At 47.8% G+C, this 12,252-nt stretch overlaps 1 protein-coding gene across 1 annotated transcript in view; it reads right to left on the bottom strand.

The window, feature by feature from the left end:
- Positions 1-3,428, bottom strand: part of LOC140428855 (uncharacterized) — a 31,488-nt gene extending 28,060 nt beyond the window's left edge. Inside the window, exon 1 of the mRNA XM_072515508.1 lies at positions 2,887-3,428. Coding sequence (XP_072371609.1) covers positions 2,887-3,428 — 542 coding nt within the window. The remainder of the gene's footprint in view (positions 1-2,886) is intronic.
- Between the last annotated feature and the right edge of the window lie 8,824 nt (positions 3,429-12,252).

Raw genomic sequence — 12,252 nt, 5'->3', positions numbered from 1 at the left:
CTGTACTGCGCTGTAATGTTCTATGTTCTATGTTCTATAGGTTTGCCCAAGGTGGGGCATTCTGCACAGGAATATTGATGTCAAGAAAACAAATGTTGTAATTGTAGTAAGAAAGGTCACATAACAAAGGTGTGTTGGGCCAGACGGAATCCTCAAACCTTGAAGGTAGGTAAACACAAGAATGCATCCAAATCCACACAAAACATCTGCAGAATAACCGGAGACAATGAAAATTCCCAGGCAGACACAACCTCTTGATTCCTGGGATGGCAGGATGGACGTATGGGGAGAGATCGAATCAGTTACGATTGTATTTGCTGGAGTTCAGAAGGTTTTAGTTGTTCAGACGTCCTATCGTAATGCCAGGCATAAAGAAAGTGTTTTACTTTGGATAATATTGGATCTCCTTGAGTCCTGTATTTGACCTGCTGATCACTGCTGGGGGCGACGTACTTTCCGGCAATGGGAGATGGTTCAAGGCATCTGCATTTGATTTATGTGTTTTTGGCTGGTGGTGAAAGGTGTATTCATGGGTGGCCAACAATAAAGCCCATGTTGTATCCTTGCACAAATTATCAGAGGGTTTGCCCTACCTTCTCTAAACAGTCCTAATAAGGGTTCATGATCAGTGATTACAATCAAATGCCAGCCATAAACATATTGGGGGAATTTTTTAATCACAAATAGTATGGCCAAATGCTCTTTCTCGATCTGTGAGTATGCCTTCTCTGCATCAGTTAGAGTCTTGAAGCGTAGCCAATGGGCTTTCCTGACCCGTCATTTATTTCATGCGACAGAACAGCTCCAATTCCAGAAGGAGAGGCATCACAAATGAGTGTGCTTTCTTTAGAAGGATTGAAGTGGACTAAAAGGCAGGTTGACTATAGGACTTGCTTCACTTGTCTGAAGGCATCTTTTGCTGCACATTCAAGTGCCATCTTTGGTGTTTTTTTAATAATGCATGGACTAGCATCGCAGACAATTTTGGAATTAAACTCCCATAGTAATTTACCATTCCAAGGAAAGAATTTAACTTGGATATATTCTTTGGGGCTGGTGCTTCCTTATAAACCCGAATCTTCTCTTCCATCAGATGCAATTCTTGTGCATTCACCCAAATAAGTCACCACCCCCCCATGAAAAGTACATGTATCTCTTTTCGTCTTCCTCCAGTTTTTTTTGAACCTTTTTAAAATCTCTTCCAGGTTAATTAGGTGTTCCTCTTCTCTGGCTCCTGTGATTAGCACATCATCCAAATAGGGGACTGCCTTCGGCAAATCTTGCAATAGAATCTCCATTGTACATTGAAAAATTGCACAAGCAGACGAGACTCAAAATGACAATCTGGATGCTAGTCAGGCCCTTATGTGTATTAAAAGTGACAAACCCCCGGAAGTGACATCCAGCTGCTGATATGCATAACTCATGTCTAACTTGGTGTATGTTAGAGCCACAACCAACTTTGCGTATGTCCTCTATTTTGGGTACAGAGAACCTGTCCAATTTCGCGGCCCAGTTTATTGTTACTTTTGTTAGGAATTTGGGAAATTAACGAGGTTAACAGTGAATTTGAGATGAAAACAAAATAACAGACAAGGAACAAGACAAGTAGGTGTCTAGCGAAATAATGAGATGCAATTTTCCCAGTAACAAGATTAATGGATGTCTAGAGACATTGAGGTGTGAATGGCCATATCAGGAACATTGGGCTGGATTCTCGGCAGCCCCGCACCAAAATCGCATTTGGCGCAGGGGCGGAGGATCTACTTTCACGCTGAAATTGGGTCCGCCGCCGGTCTGGCGATTCTCCGGCACCCGAAAATCAGCGTGTTCACGGAGTATTCCGCGCGGCTGAGGGACAATTGCCAGAGGCCCGCCCAGCGATTCTCCACTCCCAAGCGGCTGAGTTCCCGACGGCATGGTTCTAACCACCTATTGCCGTTCGGAAAGCTCGCGTGGCAGCTGTGGACTCAGTCTGCGGCTGCCCTGGTGGGGGAGCGGGGGTATCGGGCATCGGGAGGGGGCCTTAAGGGTGGATGGGGGACAGATCGGGCCGGTCAGATCTGCGAGCGCGCGGCCGATGGGGGGGGGGGGTCTACATTGCGAATCTGCCTCTGTGGTCCGAGTCCGCCATGGCGCTCGGCCCGGCCGCTGGAGGCCGCCGCCATGCGCATGCGCGGACACCAGGCCGGAAGTGCCGGGGCCCGTATCTGCAACTAAAGCTGCATGAATCACTCCAGGTCCCTGCTAGCCCCCTGCAGGTAAGTGAATCGACTGATCTTTTTTATTGGAACCTTGGGAGTGGAACGCCAGCGTTTTTACGCCGGCGTGGGGACATAGTCCCACTTTGGGAGAATCCAGCCCCGCGTTTACCAGGGATCAGTGGGGCTATGCAAATGACAAATTCCAAAGGCAAGGAATATAAGAGATGCAGACAGCCAAACCCACGGGGAGATTGAACAGTATAACCACCAGTACCCTCATTGGGAAAGAAGCCTAGTTCTCCATTCAACAGTCAGACAGGTCTGTTCCATCCATGACCCAAGTCATTGAGACCTGCTCCACCTAACATTTAGAGCCATGGCAGATTGCAGATTTTCTCCTCTGAAAGATGCAGTTTGTCTTCACTGAACCAAGAAGAGATAGGGGCTAATTTTTGAGATAGGGGCTAATTTTCCCACTTTAATATTATTCAACTCATATAGATTTTGTCCCCTCCAGAATTACTTTCCATACTGTGCACTGGAGCCAGAATCTTGACCCTGCTAGCACCAGGTTAGCCCTGCTTGACCCTACATTTGCTTCTTATATGTTCCTTTCTGCTGCAGGCAATAGACACAGCTTCCTTGAACCTATATTCCTCCTGGAGGTGGTTTCCCCCCATACCCATAGCTCTCTTCACAAATCTTAGTTTGTTGGTTGAATCTCTTATACCTCTGCACTCTCTCAGGCTCTGCATTTTTTTGCTCACCAAACTCTGTGCCCTCGGCACTGCTGCCATTAGCAGCTTCTCTCCAAACTTGGCGGACCTCGCTGACATGCATGCCTTGAATCTCCATCACGGTCTTTTCTGCATTTTCCATGGCAAGGGCAATTTCTAGTGCCTTCTTTAGGATTATTTCTGCCTCCGCCAGCAGTTTTTTCTGAATGACAGCATTATTTGTCCCACACACTAGACGGTCTCTTAACATATCATTAAGGGCAGGCCCAAATTCACAATGTTCAGCTGTGTGCCTTAATCTCACCATGAAAGTTGCTATCACTTCCCCAGGGGCTCTTGCAGTTGAGTTGAACTTGTATCTCTGCATGATTATCAAGGGATTCAGTTGATAATGCCCCTTTACTATTTTTACTAGCTCTTCAAAGGTTTTAGAGTCGGGGGAATCGGGTTGAAGTTCCGCATAAAGCTCTCTGCCGGACTCCTTCATGCCGGAATCCTACAGACTTCTTAACATAGGCTTTGACAGGTCTGCCCTCACGAAGAATTTCATTACGTGGACTTCATTATGTGGCTTCTTCTGTATGCCATCCCATCTGAGTTCTCTACAGGAGAACTCATGCCTGATCTCACCCCCTGGAGAGCTGGAAACTGTGTTACCCTTGCACCCTGCCCTGACTGCAGGTCACTTATGCCCACAATCTCCTACCTCTCCAAGCTGTCCTCTGAAGTGCACACAGGGCCAGATTTTCGCAGAGTTGGGCTGACTTTGGAGGCCTTTAAATATGGTAGGTGAAATCGATTTGATTCCGGGATTCCCACTCCCATTCTCGATATGGAAATTTCACTGGTGTGGAATAAGGGTGCAGGCTTCCATGCTGGCCAGCTACTATATGGGGTTTGCATCTCATATACCCACAGCCCCCTTAAGTTTTGTGGAGTGGGGCCAGCCTGAGAAGTAGGGTAGTTCATGATCCCTTCCCAAATTCATGCACCATGGTCTTTATTCAGGAAACTATTGAAAGGTATGTTCAAACGGTCTTATCTATGACCACCATGCCCCTACCATGTCTCCCATACCCCCTTCATACCTTTCATGCTCTCCATACCTTTCTATTGCCCATTCCATGGATCCCCTGCACCTTCCATATGCACCCACCCAGTAGGCACTGTTGAACCAGTGCGCCATTCACCAACAATTGCAAGTCTTGAAATCCACTTAAAAATCACTCAAAAATAGGGTTTAAAAAAGATTGCTACTCTTACAATGCTATAAATGTGTCACTCAATGGCCATGACAGTTTCAAAAATGGAAGCTTAACCTCGCTTCACCCCTTTTAATCATGTCCAAATAGAAATAGACATTGAAAGAAACAATGACTTAAAGATGTCAATCAGCGAAAGCAAACTCTCCACTTCCACCTGAGAAAACAGACCTCCTGCTAAGCTAATCCATTGGTGAGTTTTGGAGCTCAGCCAAACATTCATAGAAGGTCATGTGGAGAAATAGCTGTCTCGCTATCTGGATTTAGAGGTGGCATGGTAGGCCTGGAAGTGGAATAGGGAGTGGGCATTTGGGTGAGGAGGTGTGAGTGGTAGAGGGTCCAACAGCCTTTACAAATATGGACAACATCCCAAATGACCTCCGATCTGCCTCCAGAGGTCCAACCCCATACCACCACCACCTTCCAAAATGAAAATATGGTGGAAGGCAGCCTTTTTGAAGGAAAGGGGTGTGCCAAGTTGGGAAATTTGTCAACCGTTGCTTCCCTCCTCAATGGTGGTCATCTGGCTCACAGTGTCATAATCTAAGCTGGTGACTATGGAGTGAGTGGTAGTTTTTCTTCTTCACCATTGTTTACTTCTTCAATATCCCAAATATTTGCTCAGTGACATCTCTGTTGGTCAGGTGGTTTCTAAGAGGGATACGGTCCCCGGAAGTGCAGAAGATTTGAATTTAGACGGGCAGCATGGTCGGCACAGGCTTGGAGGGCCGATGGGCCTGTCCCTGTGCTGTACTTTTCTTTGTTCTTTGTTGTTCTTCCAACTCCAGCACTGCCTGGTCAGTTTGCAGTTGTTGGATATCTGAAAGGCTAGGGTTGTGGAAGTGGAAGAAAGAAAGAGGTTCATGTTTACGTAATGTGCAGGTTCTAAGGACTATAAAAAGGTTACAAATGATATGGTCGCTGCTAGTGGTTTACATCACAAACTGTATGATACCAAAACTATGTGCAAAATGGACATTTGATAGTTTCTATATCACACAATTTAGTGGACCATCTCACATTCTGCTGTGCATGAACACTATCACAGGAGACCTTACCAAGTTTGCACAGAATTATGAGGCCAATCAGAATGAGGGGGGTGCTCGGTTTTGAGGTTCTGACTGGCTTTCCACAGGTTGAGGGAGTCATTGAGTGCACATGTGTCAATCAAGGCGCCCCCAGATCACCCTAGAGTCTTCCACAACTGCTAGGGCCTCCATTCCATCAATGTGCATCTTATATACAATCACAAAAAGATCAGCAAGATTCACAGGGAGCTGCCATGATACTTTCATCCCGCACTGCTCAAGCTCCCCTGAATGGTCACACCTAAACGCATAGGTTCTGGCTGCCTTCTTGGACACAAGGGCCATCCACTGAAGACAGGGCTGGTGACATCCATGGGGCAATCGAAGAATGATGCCCAGGAGAGATGCAATAGAAACCACCTGACCAACAGATTTGTCACTGGGCAAATATTTGGGATGTTGAAGATGCGCTTCGGGTGTCTGGACAGATTTGGGGTGCCTGGATCTATCAATTTGGATCTTGAAAGATTAATGATCTGCTGTGCCTTCCACAACAGAGCGCAGCAGTATAAACTGAGGCTCCAGGAGGAAGAAGATGCTGAGCACTCTCTTTGAAGGGATAAGAGGAGGAGAAGCAACATGAGAAACAGGAAGAGGAGAAGGAAGTTGATGTGGCACATGCACCCACAGCAACCTCACAATCAACAAAGCATGCCTGTCAAAAGATATCAATTGTTCGTCTTTAACTCTTGTCTTACCATTTATCACAAATGAGAACGCTATTTACCAGACGCCAGACAGAAATGGGAAATATGCAAAAATAATTAGCACTGTGAGAAAAATTAAACAGAAAATGAACAATCTTAACACTGTTAAACACCCAGGTGCGTGCCCTCATACAATTACTGTGGTGTTGGGTTCTCTGATGCACAGATGAACCAACACAGTTGTATTTGGTACAACTCTATTTTATTTCAACGTCTATATACAATTTGTTCTGGATACTCTGCACGTGGTGTCTCCCTGAGTGTGTAGTGTAACAGGTCTGTCCTTGTCCTGGTCTCCAGCTATACTGGCCACCAGGTGTCGTGTTTGTCCTTTTATACTGTCCCTGTCCTTGTCTGTGATTAGTTGTTGTGTTGTGTGTTCTGATTTGTCTGTTGGTGTGTCTATCATGATGTGTGTGTTTGAATATCATGACAATTACCACAGTGGGTGGTTTGATCCCTATGGATTCAGCAGAAATACAGGCAGGTGGTCCATATCCCTACTCAGGCAGCTGAGATACTCTAAGGTTTGGAGCCCATGAGTGATTGCAAATTCCGGACAAGGCAAAGGCAGGCTTAGCCAGTAGGAGGCAGCATCTGGGGCCCTGATGGAGGGAGTGCAAGGGGGAAGGACTGGAAGTGCTTTAAGCAGAACCCCCACCTCTATTCCCCGTTCTCCATCCTCCCTCTCATGACCAACACACAGCTCCGTGCTACCAATAAGGTGGAGAGAAGTTTTCTGCAATTCTGTGTGGCTCTGAAGGACAAAGGTGATGTTTCCATGACGCCTGTCTAAGCTGGCAATTTGAGTTAGCTGGCCTTTGGTGAGGACTGGCATGCACTCATTTGACAGCCATGTTGAATGTTTCATGTTAGTGGCCACTCTTTCCATGGAACCAAACATTAGGTGTTGAGGGGGAGCTTGCGAGACAGGATAACCAGCTTGCGTCTCTGGAGGCCGAGGTGGCAATGATGGCCGATGAAAACAAAAGGTCGAAGGCGAAGGTTGACGACCTGGAGAATCGGGCGAGGAGGCAAAACCACCGCGTTGTGGGATTGGTGGAGGGGGTGGAGGGCCTGGACCCCGCCGAGTATCTAGCACAGATCTTCTGAAAGATGGCAGGTGATAACGGTCTCTCCCCGCCTCCTCCACCCCCAGTACTCGACAAGGCCCATCGGATGCACAGGAATAAGCCTCGACCGAATGGCCACCTCGTGTGTTGATCATTCAGTTTCATAGCTTTTGAGATAAGGAGAAGATCTTGCAGTGGGCCAAGGAGCACCGTGACATGAAATGGGAAGGAAGCACTGTACAAGGGTCCAGAACTAATGAGAAGCGGACAGTCTTTAACAAGGTGAAAGTAGTGCTTTACAGCAAGGGCGCTCATTTCAAAGTAGTGTACCCGGCGAAACTGCGAGTCACACACAAAACCAAGGACTCTTTATTCAAGACACCTGAAGAGATGGAGGACTTGATTAACTAACATGGACTGGGTCGAATTAAACGAAAGGCGCTGTTTGGGGAATATTATTTGTAGTTTCTTGTGAAAGATGCGGGCTGAAGGGGGCGGTGGGCTGTTTTCTCTTGTATACAGTTGTTGATAATCAGTCATTGATTTTTCTATGTAGGGATAAGGGGGGATTTTCTACGTTGTAGGGCCTATGGGTCCTTTTCTCTTCTCTTCTGCGAAATACTTTATCCTCATGTTGGGCAATGATCTTGTCCCTTTCATTATCTTGGCAGGAGCTACCTCTCCAGCAGTGTATAATGCTGGTGAATGGGAGTGAGGTGGGGGGGGGGGGGAGGAGCTGCAGCTGTAAAACTAGCTCGATTTGGTTTGATGTGCTTAGTGTCGGGGTTAGGGAGGGGAGAGAGGGTGTTGAAGTTTGGGGTCTGGTTCCAGTTCAAAGCATTTAGGGAGGATTAAGGAGGGAGGATGAAGGGACTAGCTGGTCGATGGTTGATCTCAAACATTCTTTGTGTTTGTCTGGAAGTGGGATTGGCTGTTATCTTGCGAGGACCTTTGATCGATGCCTCTTCAAGGTTTACTTGTTTGTCCCTGATGCTGGAAATGGCTGATTCCGGAAGGAAGGGGTGGGTGGGTGGGCCCATACTCGGTCGGTCACCTGAAATGTAAGGGGATTGGGTGGCCCAGAGAAGAGATCAAGGGTTTGTTCTCATCTAAAGAACTTAAACGCTGATGTGGTGCTTCTGCAGGAGACCAATTTGTGGATAAGGGACCAGACCAGATTCCAGAATGGGTGGGAAGGCACGTGTTCTACTCGGGTTTCAATGGTCGAGCCCAAGGCTCAGCAATTTGGATTAATAAGTGAGTGTCTTTTCGACCACCGGGCACATGGTTGACCCCAACGAAAGGTATGTGATAGTGAGTGGGTCCTTGGCAGGCACTCTGGTATTTTTCAAAGGTTTTGTAGCCTCCATCCCTGATTTGGACACACACCGGTTGGTCTTTTTATTAGCGGGGGGGGGGGGACTACAACTCTACAACTGTGTGCTGAAACCCAAAATGGACCGATCAAGGCCTAATTCTCTGGGCTCTCTCGGTGATGGTGACGGTGCTTCGAACTTTCATGGATCAGATGGGGGGAACGGATCCATGGAAAATCCTGCATCCACATGATCGGGAATTCTCATTTTATTTCACATGTACATAAATGTCTACTCAACGAAAGGCTATTTTTTGTTTGATAAGTCTCTGCTCCTGGGGGTCAGAAGGGCGGAATATCCTCGAGCTGGGGACAGATCCCATCCAGTGGGCTCCGTGGAGATTAGATGCGCCACTATTGGCTGAGAAGGGGTTCTGCAATCACGCGACCACTGAGGAGAACATTAAGTTCAATAGCAATACATCGGTCTCTCCCTCCACACTATGGGAGGCATCCATAATAAGAGGATAATAAGGCACCCATGATAAGAGGAGAGGAGATCTCCTATAAAGCAGGCTTATACAGGGCAGTGAGGGAGGAGCGGCAGCATTTGGTAGGAAAGATCCTGGAAACAGACCATCGCTACGCGTTTGCAACCAGGAAGTGGCTCCAGGTGCAGTTTGACTTGGAGATTATGCAGGTCAGGAAGTCAAGGGGTGGCTTAATGACAGCACCAAGGGAAGTCAATGCGGCATTGGAGACATTCTATAGGGATCTGTATAGGTCAGAGCTGCCAGATGGGGTGTCAGATGTGGCAGAGTTTCTAGACAGGTTGTTCTACCTGAGAGTTGGTAGGAGCTGGAGGCCCCGCTTGGCTCGGATGAGGTGCTTAGGGCGATTGGGTTGATGTTGATGAACAAGGCTCCAGGCCCTGATGGGTATCCCGTTGAGTTTTACAAAGAAATTTCAGACCAGCTAGTGCCATTAATGATAGTTATGTTCAATGAAGCTTTAGCTCAACGTTGCCTGCTGGATACTCTCTCACAGGCTGCCATCGGAAGAGTGGGAACCGGTATTACACGTTAAACACACTTGTGCACAACCAGTAAGTTGCCTCTGTCACTGACGTCCGCAATGCGGGCTGACCTCCGAACCCTTGGCCCATCTATACAGGTATCTCCCCCTCCCCGTAACACTCACCCACCCTCCAGCCATGGACATGTCCTAGGAGCTGTGTCCAATCCCCGGGGTGTTCGGATGTTGGCTGCTGCATGTGTGGTGTTGCCTCCCGCAGTGCTCAGGCACAAATTCCAGGCATCACTGTTTGATTGCGATTCGATGATGCGACCATCAATTCACGCGAAACAGAGAGCGGATGTAAACTGTGGCTTTAATCGGCTAGAACAGTGCCTGCCTGTGACTGCTCTGCTAGTGAGAGCCACCTACAGGGCTGCTACTCTTTATACCTCAAGGGGCGGAGCCCGTGGCAGAGCCAGGGGCGGAGCCCAAAAGGGCACCAACATGATACATTCCATGTAATATCGTACAATGGTCCATAGGTGTAGCCCACATGGGCAACAGCGTGATACAGTAACATACATGGTGAATGGTTAATACAATACGTTCACCACAGCTAGGCAATGACCCCCATAGGCTACATGGCTGGCCCACCCACGGGAATCCGTGGATGTTTGAAGTGCTCACTTAACCATGATTGCCAATTCCCTGTTAGCAATAGCCTTCAGCCACACAGGCAGAGGCCTCGGCACTCAGTGGGGGTTATGGGCGGTTGTTGTGGCAGACGGGCAGGGACAAGAGTTGCCCCCAGAATGGGTAAACACGATCCAGATGTTGGCATGGTGGTGCCGCGATTGGTTGCCTCCCAGTTACTCTCCCAGCACCTCTCCCCCATGCTGCCATGGCGGCCCAACCCTGCAGAAGATCCCCCACCACCCGCCAAGGCTCCCCCACCCCCAGCCGTGGGTCCCACACCTCGCGCCAAACACTGGGGTGGGACGTCCAGCACCCCCGGGCTCTTTGTCTGTAAGCAAAGATGGCTACTCGGCTCCTTCCCGAATACTAATCGGCGCTAGCAAGACCACTTGCTGGGAAGGCCGATGAATGACAAGAGGCCGTTGGATATGGGGTGTCTCCCGTTAATTGTATGGAAACTGCGCTGAAGTGGTGATAATTGGTTTCTTGCCATACTATGGCGAGATCCCTATTTCGCCTACGGGAGTGGGCCGGTTGCATCGCAAACTTTTTGGCACCTGGCTAGGTTCTCGTTTTTGGCCTCTCCCACTGTTCATCTGCCTCGTTTCGCTTGAGCGAGAACGTAACGAGACCAGAGAATCGCACCCAATGTGTTGATGCTGACGCAGAATTTGTGGACTTTTATGACAGTCCATCCCCCACCCTATCCCAACATATCTGTAACCCCACCTAACATGCACATCTTTGGGTAGTAAGGAGCAATGTACCATGCCCAACCACTTAACCTGCACATCTTTGGACTGTGGGAGGAAACGGAGCACCCGGAGGACACCCACTCAGACACAGGGAGAATGTGCAAACTCCACACAGTCATCCAAATTGTCAGCACCGAGTGAATCTTAGGAACCGGTTTTGGAGGAAGCCGGATTGATTAGAAAACTGGCCATTGGAGGGTTGGTCAGGGACAGTGATCTCCCTGACAACAGTCTACGATTGGTTCCTGCAAGGTAGTTTCTTCAGAGACAATCTGCAGAAACCTCTAGACATTTGACACTGTGTTTTCTCCCCCCATCTGCTGCTGGCTTCCTGTTGTGTCTGTGAGTCTGCAGTGAAGATCATTGCAAGCTGAGGGGAAAGAAAGTACCCAACTGAAGGCCTAACCTTGAGAAAGAAACTAACTGGAAGACGTCCATCTGAATCAAAGATCCTTCATCCTTTTATTTTATTGATATTTTCTTTACCCTTCAACCACCATTTCCCCTCTGTGTTGTTTGTCTGTGTGTGTGGTATATAGCGAGTGAGGGTTGTTAGAAAGGGGGGTTGGGAATCAGCCTCCACCTGTATATTTTGCCTATTTAAATATAATTACTGTTAATAATAAAAATAATAATATAATCGATGTTCAGCTGCACCTTGGTGTTCTCTGTGGCAGCCTTCTCCCTCTTATGAGCAGGGAACTCTCTGTAAAGTCATTCAGCCTATTATATCACGAGGGAGGTACCAGTGAATTGAGGTGTTGCTCGGCAACGCCGCAAGTCCATTGCTGTACTTTCTAGCTCCCTTGAAACATTTGGCCAGTCTTTCAAGTTTCATCAGGATTCCTTTACGTATTTCAATTGAATTAAGCTCACGTAGGTTGCTATCACGCCAATTCACGTTAATTATGGGGCTGTTTTAGCACAGTGGGCTAAACAGCTGGCTTGTAATACAGAACAATGGCAGCAGCGTGGGTTCAATTCCCGTACCGGCCTCCTCGAACAGACGCCGGAATGTGGCGACTAGGGGCTTTTCACAGTAACGTCATTGAAGCCTACTTGTGACAATAAGCGATTATTATTATTAATTTACTGTGAAATCTCAAAGTCAGATGAAAAGACAGCAGCTGGGTCACAAAGCCAGTGGCAGACGTGCTAAAACTTCCAGTTTCCTAATGACTACCGGATCCACCACAATCAACTTGCCAAAAAGTTAAAAAGTAGCCCCTTGTATCCTCCACGCCACTTAGTTTCCCATCTAGCTTTTTATCATCAGCAAATCTGGCCACACTTGGTCCCTTCATCTAAGTCATTAATATGGATTTTAAATAGCTGAGGACCAGCACTGTTCCTTACAGCAGGGTTTTTCAAAATGCAGGTCATGACCCGTGGTAGGTC

The sequence above is a fragment of the Scyliorhinus torazame genome, chromosome 8, assembly GCF_047496885.1.
Source record: "Scyliorhinus torazame isolate Kashiwa2021f chromosome 8, sScyTor2.1, whole genome shotgun sequence".
NCBI lineage: Eukaryota > Metazoa > Chordata > Chondrichthyes > Carcharhiniformes > Scyliorhinidae > Scyliorhinus > Scyliorhinus torazame.
This window is presented reverse-complemented; position numbering and strand designations above follow the sequence as displayed.